This window comes from Rhinolophus hipposideros (genome assembly GCF_964194185.1).
Source record: "Rhinolophus hipposideros genome assembly, chromosome: 10".
Taxonomy (NCBI): Eukaryota; Metazoa; Chordata; class Mammalia; order Chiroptera; family Rhinolophidae; genus Rhinolophus; species Rhinolophus hipposideros.
Window position 1 is genome coordinate 7513106 of NC_138056.1, and position 18168 is coordinate 7531273.

The window sequence follows — 18168 nt, forward strand, 5'->3', positions numbered from 1 at the left end:
TGTTCATTAAAAATTGTGTTGTAGATGAGAATTGATTGACATTAAAAGACATTGACAGCACACTGAATAAAAAAGAACACTCCAAAAGTAACTTAAATAATGTAATCCCATTTTGGTAAAAAATACAAACTCATCTAAGAAGAATGAGATCATATTTACTCTCTGAGGAATTATGAGGTTTTTTTTTGTTGCTTTTCTGTGTTTGAGTTTTTTAAAATAATGAACATTTCAAAAAAGAGCTAATTTCTTGTTATAAACTGAAAGGATATATATGAGAATGTTAACTGGGTGGAACTACTCATTGATTTTTAATTTTATGTTTTGGTTTTCTTAAATTTTCTTTCATGAACGTTTTTCTTATACTTAACACATACCTATTCCCCCCACCTACATGGAATGAGTTAGCTATCTTAGAGGGCACTTACAATGGGATCTTTAGCAGGTCTCTCAAAAAAACTATTTAGTGAATAATCTTATTGGTCGTCACACAACTTAATTTTTAATCCTTATAATACTTTAAGCTGCAACAAGCTGTCAAAACGACCAAAAAAAAATCTTGCCTCTTTGAAAACAGAGCTTCCATTTACTTAGAGTCCTGAACATTTATATACTACATATTAAATTAAATCCTTACAATTCCCATTGAAAAAAACCAACCAAGCAACCCTGAAGCTTATGTGTGTCAGAATCAAGATTTAACCCCGAACTTGCCTGAAATCCTGTGCCTTTCCTACTGTATCACTTACTGTATCACATATAAGGACAGTCAGATCACCTGTCCTTCTATTGCTGATTTGAAATGTATGGGCTACTTACCTGAAAATTTACTAGTCAAGTTTAGAGTTTAAAATTCCATCATACCAGGAAGACCCTGTCCCCTTACCTCTTAACTCTTCCCTCCAGCAGCATACTGGATGGGTTAGAAGTGGAAAAACAAGGAGGAAAAATAGCAAAAAGGCACATCAGTGCAGGTCTTCAAATTTAGGTCAAGCCTGTGCTGTTGTGTTGGGCGAGGGGAAAGGGGAGAAGCTGTGGATTGCATGTGAGACTCAAGTTTTGGTTTACATCTAGGGAAAATACACCAAATATACCTAATTGTTTGAAATTTTCTAACTCCCAATAAAACTATTGTTTCAATGAATTGTTCCTTTTCGTGATAACTGTCCTTCACCAGCAGAATCCGGGCTTTATTTTTAGACGCAGAAAGAAGCAAGTTACGTTCAGGAACAACTTTGTATAATGACTTCTATAGTTAAGCCCACAGCTTTTTTCTTTGTGGTAGTTTCTATAGATTATTAAAGCATCTTCCAATACATAAGTAAAAGTGTTTGAAGTTGTATCTAAAATTAATATAATGGGGGTGGCTGGATGGCTCAGTTGGTTAGAGCGTGAGCTCTGAACAGGGTTGCCAGTTCAATTCCCACAAGGGTCAGTGAGCTACGCCCCCTGCAACTAAAGATTGAAAACAGCTACTGGACATGGAGCTGAGCTGCGCCCTCCACAATTAGATTGAAGGCCAACCACTTGGAGCTGATGGGCCCTGGAGAAACACACTGTTCCCCAATGTTAAAAACAATAAAAAAATAAAAATAAAAAAAATACAATGAAAATTAGAAATTCATCAGCTTTTAGACATCATTTCTACTATAATATTGTAATATTAAAACAAACTAGTTTTTTCATTTGGTTTCCCTTTTTGCTTTATAGCTAGACCACACACACAGTCTTTCTACTCTTTCTCATGATCATAGTTTTTGATGGCAACGCACATCTCAGTAGAAGCTGCTAAATGGAGCCAATTAGTGCCCTCTACCCCAACAGAGCTCCAGAGATAAGCAGATTGACCCCTGTCCCCCTAAACTTTATGCCATTTATTTCTTTTTATCTTTTTGTGCTGGCTAAGATCTCCATTGTATTGCTAAATAAAGTACAGAAAGTGGACCTCCTAGCCTCTACCAAAGCAATTTCTATTTCATGACTAAGGCTTTCTTTCTTTAAAAAAAAAAACTTTAAATTTTATTTAGATTTACAGAAAACACCCAAAGATAATACAGTGTTGCTTTATATCCAGCACTCAGTTTCTCCCAGTGTTAACATGTTATACTAGTATGGTAACACATTTGTAGCAACTAATAAACTAAGATTGATACATTACTGATAACTAAACCTCATAGATCATTTGGATTTTGTTAATTTTTCCCTAATGCCCCCTTTTCTGTTCCAAAATCCCACCCAGGATATTACATCACATTTTGTTATGTCGTCTCCTTCGGACTACGACAATTTCTCATCTTACATGTTTTTGATGATCTTGACAGCTTTAAGAAATATTGGTCAGGTATTTTACAGAATGCCCTTCAACTTGGGTTTGTCTGATGTCTTTTTCATGGTTAGACCGGAGCCATGGGTTTTGAGGAAGAATACTATTAATACTTAGGTGAAGGGCCACTCCAGTTGTAACCCATCAAGGGTACATCTATGACTATCACTCTCGCTGGTGAGGTTCACCTTGATCCCCTGTCTGAGGGAGTCTGCCGGGGGCTCCATGGGAGCACTGCTCCCCGCCCTTCCATATTGTACTTACTCGTTGGAAGCAAGTCACTAAGCACTTCCCAGACTACATAAACTGGCAGGTTGGTTTTTATTTCTTTATTTAGAGCTTACATAACTACTATAAAAATAGACCAATCAGTAATAATGTTTTGGTCCTCTGGATCCAATAAATCTAAATAAGATCTAATATCTAGTTAAAGAAATTCATTTTATTTGCTGTTGGAAATAAAGTCCAACCTGATTGGAAGCACCTTAGGGTTAAGGACCTCTTCCAAGTCCCTGTATCTTTCATAAGGCACAGAATATGATGGCCAGCACACAGCAGGAGGCACTGGAGGCCTTCTCCACAGTAGAATGGAGGCCTGAACATTACAGAGGCTTAATAAATGTTTGGTGAAAACCAAAGTGTAAGAGATCTCTAAACTGTTATTTCAAAAATAGACTCCGATGGGCGGCCGGATGGCTCAGTTGGTTAGAGCGCGAGCTCTTAACAACAAGGTTGCTGGTTCGATTCCCACATGGGCCAGTGAGTTGCACCCTCCACTAGATTGAAGATAGTGAACCATCGCTGAGCTTCCGTTCGATTCCCACATGGGCCAGTGAGTTGCACCCTCCACTAGATTGAAGATAGTGAACCATCGCTGAGCTTCCGGAGAGGCGGCCGGGTGGTTCAGTTGGTTTTAGAGTGCAACCTCTCAGAAGGTTGCCTTCTGTTAATTAGTCAGAGAGCAAGAACAAGCAGAACTCTTGTTGCAAAAGAAACAAAATGAGAAAATCTAACAGAAAGAAACAAAATGTAAATCTTGTTGTAAAATTTCCTGTGTAAGTAGGAAATGGGTTGAAAATATTTAAATAACACAACTTCTAAAATAGCACTTACTTTTAGGAATGTCTTACCTTTCTCCAAATAATGTTCAAAATGCATTATATCAAAATCTCAGATTTTGTTAGGAGTAAGATGGAACTTAAACTTATTTTAACGTATTTTAAAGTCCTGACACATCAAACTAGTCTACCATTGACTCCTTATTGGAAATGAGTCTCTTTCTAATACACCAAAATGTGGCATTCAAGTGGCTATAAAAAGACAATTTTCTGGAGTAAAGCATTAGTGGAAAATACCTAATCCAAAAGCAAAGATAATAGTAAAAGAAATCAACCTTAATCATGAGATATATTTATTAAAGTTCTATAGGCCTACATGAAAACTGTCTCCTCAGTACCTAAATGAATATGTCAATTTTCACGGGGAAAGTTTTTGCAAAATTTATAATGATTTCCAAAACCCAAATGTTTTTCACCTGAGGTTTATGAATAGATTTCATAGTAGTTCATGAACCCTGTGAAAGTTTATGTAATACTTTGTAGGCTTTTCTGGGAATAGTTTCTTCATCCATCCATTTATTCCATAAAGATTTACTGAACAACTATTATGAGCCAAGAACTAGTTTTTGTTGCTGAACAAAAAATGATAAGGTCTCTGCTCTCACTCAAAAATATCTGAGGGCCTGCTTTATGCCAGGTTCTGTTCAGGCATTAGGGATAGAAGAGTGTGTCAAATAGGAAAAATCTCCACTCTGATGGAACTTACATTCTAGTGTGGAAGACAGACAATAAACAAAATATAGTAAAATAGATTAAGACAGATTTTAGTAAAATAGATTATAATACGTAGATTATGATAGACTGTTAATAAAAATAAAGCAGAGGAGGCCTATAAGGTTTTGTTTTTCTTGTGCAAAGACCTAAAGATCAGGGAAGAGCTGTGAGGATATCTGTGGGGAGAACATTCTACGCAGTGACAGCAAGTAAGACTGAGGCAGAGGGGTGTCCTTGGTGTGAGGAACAGCAAGGAGGTCAGTGTGTGTGAAGCTGGCGAGCAGGATGGAGGTTGGGGCAGATACCAAAGGGCTTCATAAGCCCAAGGGACTTTGGTAGTTACTGTGTGATGGGAAGCCACTCGAGCATGTGCCCATGAGCGACATGATCCCACTTACGTTTTTCACAGATTTACACCAGCTGCTATGCGGAGAACAGACTGAAGAGAGACAAGGGAAATAGTCTGGAGATATTAGGAGGCAACTGCAATAATCCAGGAGAGCTATGACCGGGTGGTAGCAATGAAGTTGAGAAAATTGGTTAGACACTGAATTATATTCTGATGGTAGAATCATTAGGATTCACTAGTAGTTGTATGAAGGAAAGAAAGGGGTCAAGGATGACTCCAAGCTTTTTGATTTGGGCAAAAAGATGGACAGAATGGCCATTTACTGAGATGGAGAGGACTGAGAAAGGAACGGATCAGGAGTTCAGTTTAGACATAGTAAGTTTGAGATGCCTGTTCGACATGGAAGCTGAAGATAAAGATTTGGAAGTCACCAATTTATAGATGGTATTTCAAACCACAGCATGGATGTCATAAATGAGACAAATGAAAACAGAGAAAGTTCTGAGAAGCAAGTCCTGGAGCACTCTAAAGTTTAGACGTTGGGAAGATTAAAAAAAAAAAAATTAGCAACATAAAATCCCAATGATAAGGAAATCCACGGACTCAGAAAGTAGACTAGTGTTTGCCAAGGGATGGCGGGAGGGAGGAATGGAGAGTGACTGCTAACAGGTATGGGGCTTCTTTTGGGGGTGACAGAATTTTCTGGAATTAGACAGTGATGGTTGCACAATCTCGTATATATACTAAAAACCACTTTTATATGGTGCCTTTTATGTTACGTGAATTATGTCTCAATTTAAAAAAATAAAAAGAACTAGCAAAGGAAACATGAGGAACAGCTAGTGAGAGAGTGTGGTGGCATGGAAGATGAATGAAAAAGGTATTTCAATTGTACCAAAAGATGTTGAAAGGGCATTTAAGACGAGGACTAAGACGTGATGACTGGATATAGCAATGTGGAAAATAACTGGTGAAACTTGACAAGAGAAGTTTCTGTAGAACAGTGGAGCAAAAAGGCACCTGGCTTAGAAACTGTGGGACCAGAAATTAGGCTTTTAAGTTAAACTGATAACTGAATTCAAGAGGGTTACTGAACTATTTTTATCACGTTTCAAATTTTAAAGAGAGGCAGTGCATATATTTGAAAGGGAACTACACTGGGGCCTCAATCCTTTAGTTTTATCTTACCCTCAACTTCCCAGCATCAAACCTTTGGGCATGTATCACAATCTCTCAGAGCTGGATTTCTCATCTGTAAAATGAGGTTTCTATCACTGCCTACCTTACAGATAAACATAATGCAAGTATTTCTACTATTGAATATAGGCTTTAGAGGAATGCTCTGTTTTATTACCTTCCTATCTCCCACAGTACCTAACAAAGACCTTTAATGTATGCTCAAACGTGCTGAATTAAGTGGATGCATAGGCACACTTAAACCGTACAGATATAAAATTTAAATACTTCTATCTCCTATGTAAAATGAAGACAATACTCACTGCTGAAATGCCTTCAGCTAACAGGACAAAAGGAGCTCTGTATTAGTTTACCCTTCAATACATCCTCAAGGGCAAGCTGCCAATGAGAAATGTGTCAAAAAGCGCGTATGTCCCTTCCTGGTTAGGTTGTGATGATGTGCTTACCGGGAGAAAAAGACCACAAGTGTGGGCTACCTGCTGACAATCCACCTCCCCCAATAATGTAAAATACAATGCAAACCTACACAATATTTAAAGGGATTCTCTCTGAAATTGCAATATCAGAGTAACATGTCTCACATAAGTCATAGATATGTAGGAAAAAATTTTAGTGATACAATCACAAGTAATACTGATTATGGCTAAACCTATTTAGCATACACACTTTTTCTACAACACGTATAACATACCCAATGATCTACAATACTTCTTTCTTTTCTTTTTTTTAAAAATTTATTGGGGTGACAATTGTTAGTAAAGTTACATAGATTTCAGGTGTACAATTCTGTATTACATCATCTATAAATCCCACTGTGTGTTCACCACCCAGAGTCAGTTCTCCTTCCACCACCATATATTTGATCCTCCTTACCCTCATCTCCCTCCCCACACCCCCCTAATAATTCTAGAATGAATAGCTATTATGAACGAACAGAAGAAAAGGCAAGTCAGTTTCCCCGGCAACTTCTGAATAAGTTAATTATATGAACACAGTATCACCTTGGTAATTTTTATTTAAAAAGTTTTACTATAAAATTTATATATTTTTCACAAGTTTGTACACTTTAGGAGACAAATATAAATTCATTAACAAAGATGACTACAAACTACAAGCTAAGTACACACAACAAATATGCACTTAATCATTTATTTGGAGCCTTTGTAATTCTCAGCAGAATTACAAAAATAGTTAATTCTAGGGTTACGGCTGGCCTAAAGAGAAGTGCCTTTCTTCAGAACAAACAACCTCTTGGCTCAAACAAAACTGGAAACCTTAACTTTCCCCTTTCCCTCCAATTCCTTCACTACCAAACTTCATTTACAAGTACTTGAAACACACACAGGATTAAACAAACAGGTGACTCCTACATTAGGACAAATATTTAATTTCCTCACCACAAAATACAATACAAAATACAATAAAAGCAATTATATTAGTTTTATTTTGTTTTCAGACCATCTCTAAAATAATAAAAATAAAAACACTGATGCTCTTAGCAGCAACTTAATAAACAATCCCCTAGAGATTTCAACTTCAGGCTAAGGTATGCCTGTTAAATAAATGTAGACTGGTTTGTTTGATCAGAGTGCTTAAATTACTTGTGAATTTGACTCTAAAAGAAAACAGCGTTACAAGAAACTTTTTATTCCTGGGGAATGAAAACCATCCAAGTCAACATGCATTTGTAAACTATGTTGACATGACCCTTCTTGCTGGCTCCTCCTTACTCTAGCTTCCACTGACAGGAGTTTCATAATGTACCATAACTACACGTATTATGGTCAGAATGCAGATAATATTTTAGCATACTGATGTTATGTCAAACCACTTATGAAACACCTTGGCTCTCCCCACCCCCAACCACCAGCTCTTTAAACAACCAGCTCAGAGAAAGGGGTAGCAGCTTTAAGACACTAATGGGAGGGGTGAAAAGCTGAAAAAAACGGACTCACTTTTAGAAAAAAGAAAAAGGTGTAAGATCTTCCTTTATCATGAGGAATATTATGATTTCTCACTTGTAATTCAATTCCTATTTTGAATCTGTGTGCAAAAGTTTGTAATCTGCAAATAGATGTATCAAATATTAGATATTGACATTCAATAAAAGTTAGGATTTAAGGATGCAGGGTAAATTTGTCTAGGTCACGTTGCTGAGGCTCAGGGTTTGCATGCACTATGTCATAAAATTAGTAAGAGAGTCAAGACTAAAATCTAGGTGTCTCTGGCGCTCAAATCTGTGTGTTTACCACCATATTACACTGTCACTTATTATTTGACACAAATACAGATAATGTCTGTATTATAATGTCTGTTGAACAGGTGGTTCAGATTCCTTTTTAAGGGTTAAGACTGCAAACACAAATTATATTACATTTCACTGACTTGTTGACAAAATATGAAAATGTTTCTATAAAAGTACACAGAACAACTAAGTTTCGTGAGTGAGGAAAAAACTATTTAAAGCAAACACTTTTTTTAAAATTGCCCAAGCTGTTCTTGCTTTTGAGCTAATTTCCATGAACAGATACAAGAAATGCAGCTGTATTTTGGCATCATGATTTTCAGAGCAATAATAAAGAACAGTTCTAGCAAGTTATAGAATGTTGAAAGCTATAAACAGTAAACTATTAAAGCACTTTTAAAGTTCATACAATAGACATGTAGCTATCTATGAGATCTAATAAAGGCAACTCATCCTGAAAAGAACACTAAATATGTAAGTTTCTTTTACCTCAACATTTCTGCCTTGAAATCTTTGGTTTCTTTCAAGGCAGAAATCTGGGCTGGGAAGCCAGTCCTGGCCTCTGACCTCCTTTCTCCAAGCTCATTGCACTAGGACCCCAGGCACTGGGCCAGAGGGTGCCACCACGCATTCTCCACCTTTAGGTGGAAACTAGTATTTCTAACATTCATTACTGGACAGGACAGGCAAGACAGACAAAATTGTTTGCTGAAGGACACCAAGCGACCACTTACTCTTCTTTTGCTTTTTGGAAGTCGAAAACCAAGAAGAGCTTAGTGAAAGAATGTGAAGCTGAAGGCTGACATTAACCTGCATAGATTTTTAAACAATCAAGGTAGTTATCTTTTTCTGAGTATCCATTTTAAATGAGTTAAATTTGGAATAACAAAGTTCATCTTATTTTTGTGGTACAGAAGCCTGAGACATTTCCTGAAAGATGGAGAAAACATTCTGCAAGAAGGAAGCTTTTGCAGTGAAATGGTGACTACCCATGACAGTACCTTAAGCTGAACTCTTCAGATAGTGACGCGGCAAATGAGGATCTTATGTTGAGCCCACCAAAATTGTATTAATGATTTTTAGACAATACTAATATAACATTTCAATGGATAAGAGCTTAACAGAGAGAATCTATTTTATTTTTCAGGTAATCAAAAAATGTAAATCAAGAAAAATCAAAAGATATGCACAAAAGGGCCCACGGAATAGTAAGCAATGACAAGAAATTAACACGAAAACACCAAGTTGCTAAGTTGTAGGGAAGCTGCTGTTCACCTGGACCTTCGCCACTGTTCAAAGGAACAAGGGTTCTAAATGTGCTGCCTCATTCCTTTATCTGGACAGCAATCTTGACCGTGCAGAAAGCTTCCTCCGCTACTGTTTCTACTGAAACGACCATAACCGCACTGGAAAACCCAACCGGGTACCAAAGCTCTGATGTGGGAAATCCAGTTTGAAAGACACGTAGAGACTATACACGAAGTTAATTATCAGAAATTGTGTGTTCTTTTTAACGATCAACCCCAAGACTCTGGCAAAGGCGACAACGAAGCATTTAAAATCCCTCAAAATCCTTTAAGGTAACTAAATAAAGAGCAGAATTATCAGTACCCCCCCCAGCTTATGGCCCTTCCTCTGACAAAAAAGCGATTTTTTTTTTCCTTCGAAGACTGAGTTCCTTTAAGAAGCACCACCACCTGCTCGTGGTGCATTTGTTTTTCCCCGAGAAGGCATCTGCACTGCAGATCTCTGCCCGAGGGGCGCCGGCCAGCTCGCCCCCACCAGCAGGCAGACGCGTATACAATGGAAACTACAAGCGGCCCGCAGTTTCCCTCCTCGTCTTTCCGAGATGGAAGGAGAAGGGGGTCCCACCAGCCCCCGCTTTGTCTGAGTTTCTCCCCCTCCCCCTTTTCTGCGGTAAACACTCCCCTTTGTTATACTGCAATCAGCAACAGCCCACGGAAATCACGAAACCCAAACACGCTGCTGGGTGGACCTGACTGTTTATCTTCTAGGATATAAGCGACTGATCGCGTGTCCCCACCCCCACGCCGCGCCAGGGAAGAGCAGGCTGCGTCGCACGGGCGGGCACGGGTCCATCTTGGACCATCGGCAGCTCCCTCCCCAATCTTCCCTGAGGTATTCGCGTCACGCCACCTCCTACGTCGGAGCCGCAGAAAAATTTAGGGAGTCCAGCCACAAAAAAATGAAAGGCAGGTGAAAACAGTATAGAAAAACGGCTTCAATGTTTCCACGAAACTTCCCCGTCTTCCCCACTGGCAACCAAAAACATCCTTTTGTTTTTTTTGGAAGACTACCACGAATGTCCGATTATGTCAAGACCTGTCTGCAAACCTGCAACGCAACCCTTTCACCACCATGCCCTCGAAATCCTGACTAATTCCTCTCACGACGAAGCTGCCCCAATCCTCCCGATGTCTAATCTTCCGGCAAGCCTCCCGGGGAAGCGGGCCGCTCCCCCGACGCGGCCTTTTCCCCGCCGGCCGGGTCCTGGCCTTAACGCCCACCCCCCAGAACATCTCCCCGCCCCCCACCTGTCTTCCTCACACCCCGTTATTTCCCCACCGCCCGCACCTTACACCGCCCTCCCCCTCAGCCCTTCAGCAGACGCCGGTCCCCACGGGCTGCCGCCTCTCGCAGGGAGGGTGATCCACCTTCTCCCGGCGCCCTCACGCCCCCTCCCGAGGGCAGGGGTCCCCGGCGCGCCTCACCCGCACAAGAGGAGCCGCAGCTCTTCGGCCCCAGGGCGGGGCAGGCTCCCGGGCTACCGCCGCCGCCGGGCGCGGAGGGCTCGGCCCCGGACGACGACGAGGAGACGGACGGGGACTGAGTAGCCGCGGACGGTTCAGCCATGGCTGCGCGAGCAAGGGCGGGAGAGGGGTGAAGAGAAATGTGGGGCGGGAGAGAGGGAGGGGAAAGAAAATAATCGGGCAGATGGCTCTCCAAAGTCCCTTCGCTCCGCCTGCTCCGAGGACAGACTCCGACAGACTGACTGACTCAGCCGAGCGCAGCGAGAGGGCGGGAGCGCGAGCGCGCAGGCGTACAAAGGGCCCCTCCGGCGGGCGGCGGGCGGGGGCGGGGGCGGGCGGCGGCCGCTTCTAGGCGCTCAGCGTCGCAGGACGCAGGCGCAAGGACTGTTTGGTCCCCTTCCAGCAGAGGAGGAGGGGCAAAACTGGCTTCAAGCCGCGCCCCTCGGGGACAGGACGCAAGGGGCGTGACCGAGCAATAAGCCCCGCCCATCACCGAGGCCGGGAGGGAGACCTGTGGGTTAGTATTCCTGGCTAACTCTTTATGTGAATATTTTAGGGTCGGCAGATTAAGTGTTTTAATGATAGACATTTCTTTTTCGCTTCCATTAGGTGGAGAATATCTTTCCCATCTATTCTAGAGCCGTTGTCTCTTGTCTGATACGTTCCCACCTGTGACTTCAATAAAAAGTGAAAACCACAGTGTGGGGTAGACCCACTCTGTAAGGTGCTTTATGAATTTTTCTGGATGTGTCGTAATATCTCATCACCATGAGGCATAGATGGCACGGTCTCCCATTTGGTAGGTGGAGAAAAATGCTGTACATAATGAAAAACTATTACTCATTCCAGTCACATTGCAATGCAGCCCCATGACCTGCTTCATATTCTTATGCCATTCCTGTTCCCAAAGAGGGGACCACCGTGGGTCTTAAGGTCGTCCTTTCCTGCCGATAGGCTATCAAGTAGAGAAGGCATATTTTGAAGGAAAAAGAAAACCGCAGCTAATGAGAAAAGAAGAGCCAGGGGAAAACATCCTGGCTGTGGTTAGGGGGGATGGTAAAATGAGGTATTAAAAATTGAGAATATGGCACAAAATACAGATTGAATTTTATTCATAGCCTAAAAGAGGTCCTTAGCAGAAAATATATTTGAAACGAGATATCTATCTTATATTAGATTTTGTTTATTTTTTGGCTTCTCTTTGGTTTTGCAAAATTCAAAGCCTTCTCCCTACATTTGGTCATTTGAAAGGTGCATAATTATTTTAAAAAGGGGGATGTAGACTGAAAATAACAGAAATCAAGGCTGTAGGCCTTATTATTGCCAAACCAGCAATCAATGACCTGAAGGGCAACTGCGGGATCTTGTAGATCCTGTCAAGATGCTGCCTCAGGAAGGGTGAGGTACTCAGCCAGGCAGCTACAGAAAAGAAAAGCGATCTGACCAATGGAAATCTTTCAGAACAGATAGTGAACTACATCTGCCCTTGACAGTTTTTAAGGTCACGTAAAGCCCAGATAGGAAATAACTCCTCGCTATTGCAACACTCTGAAAAAAGGCACAGAAGAATATTTCCCACAATAACTCTGTGGCAAATATCTTACTCTGGCACTTACAGCATCATTTGATAATGCGGCAATCTGTCCTTTAGATGGCAAAGGGAAATACAAGCCAATTGGATAACCAAGCCAGTTATCTACCCAGTCCGACATATGCATCAATTTAAAAATGTTTACGTTAGTAGGTGCTGGATAAGGAAATAAATGATGCTAGCTCCTAACCCTGACAGCAATTGCCAGAATCTGGAGACTGGCTGGAAAGGAAGCCTGTTTCCCTGATATCTGGAAGTAGACAAAAGAAGTTAAGAATCAAGACACTGATATGGTCTTCGTGGTCTTTTCAGACCCTTCAGATTTTTCCCATGAGAGACCTTTGTGCTAAGTCCAACTCCTGAAGCTGCCTTTTCTTCCTGCTCTCTTGCTGTGCCAGTAAACTTCCCTGAGACTGACCCTGCCTGGGATGTTGGTATATATGATTTGTTGCACAGATGTTTACTGATCATCTGCTGTCTGTGTGAGATACTATCCTAGGAAATCTGGAGGAATCCAAAAAAATGTGTTTTTCCTGTCTTCAATGAGCTTACAAGCCAATTGGGGGATAGAAAATAATCATGTAAAGTTTAAAAATACAAATTAAATAGCAACCGAAAAACAACCCCAAACAACACAAAACTATAATGCTATAATTAGATGGCAAGTGAATTGTGTGAGTTTGAGAGGGGAGGGAATCAGTATGAAGTTATGGTGGCTTTGGGAGGTTTTGTGAAGAAAAACCTCCACCCCCAAGTCAGATAGGAGTTTGGAGTGGTAAGGAGGTCATCGAAGGCAGGGGAGCATGGTGTGAAGCGAATGCAGGGTCTGCTTTTGTGCTGGTGTACTGAGTCAGACCACCTTCTGGGCAGACAAGTCACAAAAGAGCACCTTTTGCTCCCAGCCCATCCATGATGTAGGTCAGTGCTGGTGTGTCTACCAGAATGGTCCAGAATGACCCCTCTTCACAGGCTGCCTTAGTGTAACACCTACACCATCTGTGGTAGCTACAGGCTCAGAAGTGTGATTGTGTATGAGGTGCTTTGGGTATGGTTAGCCCAGGTTGGCTAGAGCCAAGGGGTTGAGTTGGGACAAGAGAGATAAAATGGGGAAGATGCCTTGGGGCCAGAGTGTGGAGAAGCAGTAACATAGAACTAAAGACCTGAGGCTTCGTCTTTAGCCTAGTGTGGATCCAGTGGAAGTTTTCAAGCAGGGAAGGGTCCCCGTGGGATTTTTAAAGTGCTCGCTGGAGCATATCCATTTTTTAGTTGTTGAGCAATTTTTACTCCTGAGGCGCTGAGCTGGGCCTCTCTTCCTTGGCCCTGTCCTTATGGGATTGATATTTACACAGCTCATTTCCTACCTCAGGTTCTAGGCCATCTCATTGCCTCAGTTTTTCTTGATTTTTAGAAAAACAATTATGTATTTAAATTAAACTTTTTTGAAATATATTCACATGTCATATATGTTCATATATATATATACATACATATACCTCTTCAATAGTGTATACAGTATACTATAAAGTTTTCTTCTATCACTAACCCCTCTCCACCCACTGGTTTCCCCCGCTACATACACATAGGTAACTGCTGTTAGGAGCTTTCAGTGGCAAATCTATACCCTCATCCACATTTTTTAATACAAATTATAGACATTGTTAGGTATCTTACTTCCTTTTCTTAACAGTAAATTCTAGTGATCTTTTCTAGTCTTTCTGAAGTGTTAGCTGTGCTGTTGGCTGAAATAACAATAACGAAGCAGCTGACGGATCTTGAGCTTTTATTTTTTTTACCAGGTGTTACCATGTTGCGGGCCTGATACTCAGCTTTATAAAGCCCTGTGAGTTGGGGTTGACTATTTTCTTTTTATAAACTAGGACACCAAGTCATGACCTCATTTTGTACACTTAGCTATTTACCCCACAAGACTGTGAGTCTTGGGAGAACAGGAATGTGTCTTATGCTTTGTTTCAGCATTACAGCCTAACACCGTTCCTGGTACGTATTTTTGGAAGCTTTGGAACCTGAGTCACAGTGGATGTCACTGCAGAAAACAATTTTGCTATTTTTGTGCTTCATAAAAATACTTGAGTATCTTGAATATTTATGACTTTGTTTTGCTTTTCCAGAGTGAAGATAATAACCAATTTTGAGGAGTCCTTTGCCTCAGTCATAATTGCCAAATACTTACATCTCATTTAACCTACAACTCTGTGAGTTGAGTATTCAAATCACTTGGCAGGTATTGATGAAACAAGTTCAAAGAGGTTAAGTAACTCACCCAAGGTTGTACAGCTAGTGAGCATCAGAGCCAGAATTCAAAGCCAGGTAAGTCTGACCCCAAAGCCAATGGTCTTAACCATTCAAACGTGTCTACATGTCACCTACTTCACTTACTTGTAGAAAACCACAAGTCAGCCTCTGGTCATAGCACGTAAGTTAATTCAGAACGAGATGGCTGAAGGCAGGCTGTCATCAGTATCATCAACATTTAGCATTTTGAATGTCCACTGTTTTGATGACCCTGGATAGTTGAGAAGGAAACAGCAATAATAACATGTTTCTCATTTGCAAGGGTTGCTTTTAAGTTGTGACTAATCTTAAAGTTTACCTATAACTTGTACTGTGTTGTTCCAAATACCCAAAACTTCTACAAGATATGGGAAGGCTGACGTGCTGACACTGCCTTTGATTATGTTATATTGGGACAGATGTAACATCAGAATTTGCTGGTCACTTCCTGACAGGATGGATTTCAGTGGTTCTCTGTTGGTAGTTCTTAAAATAGAACAGGGTATTTTGTTCAAAAGCAAAAGCAGATACTTAATATTAAAGGAACAAGAAAGTGAGTGAACAGTGTTAGGTGTAACATAATACCTTCTTTATTTACCCATTCAATACATATCTGAGTTGTAACTATCTGCCTGGCAGTTTGAAGGCACTGGGGACATAGCAGTGAACAAAAACAGACAAAAATTCCTGTCTGTATGGAACTTACATTCTAGTGGGAAGAGATAAACAAAAAGGAAAACATAAATCAGATGGTAAGAAGTCTTATGGAAACAGACAGGGAAGGGGAGTAGAGAATGCCGGGGTGTATGCGCAATTTTAAATTCTTACACTGTGTGTTGCAATTGTGACAAGTCACTGGTCTTTAGCCCGTGTCTTTCTGAGCCTGCCACATAATGCCCTGGATTTGTGTCACTTCCTGGAGGTCCTGCCTTCTGCACACCCAGTGTGAAAGCCCAGTAACCACTTGCCCTGATGTTTATGTCCAGTTTCTTGCTGGCCCCAGGTGGTCTAGATCTAATCTAGACTCTTAAATCTAAAGCCTGGAGGAGGATGATATTCCCTTGAGAATTTGGGGCGAATCAGAAGGAAAACAAATCAAACCAGGACCTCTTTAGGTAAGATTAGGTAGAATTATCTTTACCTCTTCACCTCTGACCTAATCACTAACTTTAAAAATACTTGAAGGGCTTGGCAGGGCCTAGAAAGAGGTGTCCAAACCTTTTTCAACTGTTTTCACCAAGGGCCATATGCGGTAAAATACACACACAGCGGGGCCACTCACTGGAGGTGAAGTACTTATTACCTCACCTGGTTTATTTAAGTAAACGAAATATATTTTTAGAATTGGCTGCGGGCCAATGGATGGGGGCTGCAGTTTGGACACCCCCCGGCCTAGAGGTTGCTGGAAGGAGGATCTGGGTGGGTGGTAATGGTTCAGGCAGGGGCAGAAGAAAAAAGTGAATAATCTGTCAAATGAATGAGGCAATGATGATGCCAAGAGGTCGCGGCAGTGGTGCAATGGACACTTTAGACCCCGCTAAGCTGCTCCTTACCCCCAAGAGAACCGCCCCTACCCCAGCAAATCCGAAATAACTATATTATTCAATTGTGGCAACTGATATTGTCTCAATCACATGTGAAGTGTGAATAAAAAGCCTTTTCGGAGAATCATGTTTTGTATTGATCTACCATACAGTTTAAGCAAGAATGTGCTGAAACTGTATGGTAGATCAATACAAAATGCAAAAGTAGCTTCAAAAAACCTGTAAATCTGGGGTCTACAAATGCTGGTCAAAGCTGGTGGAAGGGGTTTCACTGGGAGTTCTTACGTGAGCTATTAGAATGGTGACGGTACGCCATCAGGGACGGGAATATGGGGTGAAGCTGATGAGGGTGGTAATGGAGTCATGGCCTCCTCTCCTCGTGAAGTCAAAATCGTCAAAAAAAAAAACACAGTGCCGCTCACGTCCCCCGGGGTTGAGGGCTTCCTTCAGTCCTTTAGGCAGAGTGCCGTCCACCTATGGCCCCGGCCAGCGTTAAACCCCGAGATCATTTCTAACGCAGCAAGAAAGGGTTCGAGGCCGGTTATGTCACAGGCTCGGTGCCTGGCCGGGTCCCAAGTCCAAGAGCCGGGCGGGGCTCTCTGGCGGGCTCCGGCCCGGGCCGGCCCTTCCCTCCCTCCCGGCCTGCTGGGAGTTGTAGTTTAGTTAACGAAGAGTCGCGAGAAGCCCAGGCCGCATTTTCCGCTTCCTCTCCGCCCGGGATGAGTACGCAGAACGGGGACCGCCCCCGGGAGAACCAGAGAACGCAAGACTACAATTCCCAACGGGCCGTCGCTTCAGTGCGCGGCACCACGTAGCCGGAGGCGCGCTGGGCGTCCCCGCGCACGCGCACTTGCGTCGGGCGGTGGCGGGATTTGTCCGCGTGCGCTTTCCCGTTCCCGCCCGCCCTGCGCTCAGCGCGCCTGGGGCCTCGCGTTGGTCTTCATCCACTCGCCCGGCGCTGGCTCCCTGGCACGTCCCTCCTTCTCCCCAGTTCTTTCTAGAGCCCAAGCCCCGCCCGTTTCCCGCCTCCTGGGCCTGGTTCGTTCCCGCCCCAGCCCGTCCCTCTCTAAGCCGCTGCTGCTTCTGCTGAAGGCAGAGGCTCCATGTTGACCCCTCAGCAAGCGGTAGCTGCTGCCTCGGGAGGAGCAGGTGAGGAGCCTCATTTCCCTCGGGCCCGCTCCGCGACCACCCCCGCCGCCCGCCCTGCTATAGTTCGGAGGAGAACGCCTGCCCGCAGCGCCCGTCCCTCCTCGTCCGTGGCTCGGACCGCACGCCCCTCGCTGGGGTGCCTCAGCCCCCGAATTCGGGTCTGGGGGCTGCTGCTCGCAGGGCTCGGTCGGTCGGGCGCGGGCGGCGCCTTCATCGGCCCCCGACTGGGAGCGGCCGCCACCGAGGGTTGGGCCCTCCGCCGGGGGGATGCCGCTGGTGCTCCTCCGGGCTGTTGCGGTTTTGGCGTCCCCGCACCCCCTGAGGCCGGTGGTCCCGGCGGCGGCGTCCCGAGGTTTGCGCCTCGCCGGCCCCGCCCTGGGCCGAGCGCCGCGCTCCGGGACTGCTGCCCACTCCCTGCTCCGGCGCTGCTCGCGCTCGCGCTCGGTCCGGGTGGCTTTGGCCTTGTTAACGGGCCGATGGAGCGGGAAGGCAAATGCTTCATTATTGTCCAGGCTTTTAAGAAGAGCTGGGAGGGCTGCGAAGCACCTTCGAGTTGGAAGCTCTATTTTATCCTAACGACCTTGGGACACTGCAAGAAGTATCAGGAAAGTTGAATTTTAACCCACACCTTATCGCCATAAAGGAGATAAACGAATGTGGCCTGAAATAGTTTTTAGGAGGTTCTTTTAGTACGTTTGGTAACAGTACGTTGTTCTTTTGCTTTCCTGAAGACAAAAAAGAAAAAAATAGTAAACGTATGAAATAAAAATAGAGTCATCATAAATTCATGGGTACGACTTCCTCTGTCATTTATTTATCTGGCTTTATTTTTGTTTAATGGGTGTGCTGTTGAAATTACCGGAAGTTTCACTTGCGAA

The 18168-nt window shown here is 43.0% G+C and overlaps 2 protein-coding genes across 4 annotated transcripts in view; one reads left to right on the forward strand and one right to left on the reverse strand.

The window, feature by feature from the left end:
• RTN3 (reticulon 3) overlaps positions 1-11115 on the reverse strand; it is a 52674-nt gene extending 41559 nt beyond the window's left edge. Inside the window, exon 1 of one of the 3 annotated variants that reach the window (XM_081064444.1) lies at positions 10676-11115. In XM_081064444.1, coding sequence (XP_080920570.1) covers positions 10676-10817 — 142 coding nt within the window. In that variant the 5' untranslated portion in view covers positions 10818-11115. The remainder of the gene's footprint in view (positions 1-10675) is intronic. The other 2 variants (XM_081064443.1, XM_081064442.1) reach the window with 2 other exon arrangements.
• A 5858-nt stretch (positions 11116-16973) lies between these two features.
• The window catches only part of ATL3 (atlastin GTPase 3), a 43379-nt gene continuing 42184 nt past the window's right edge, over positions 16974-18168 (forward strand). Inside the window, exon 1 of the mRNA XM_081064485.1 lies at positions 16974-17290. Within this exon, the coding sequence (XP_080920611.1) occupies positions 17245-17290 (46 nt within the window). The 5' untranslated portion in view covers positions 16974-17244. The remainder of the gene's footprint in view (positions 17291-18168) is intronic.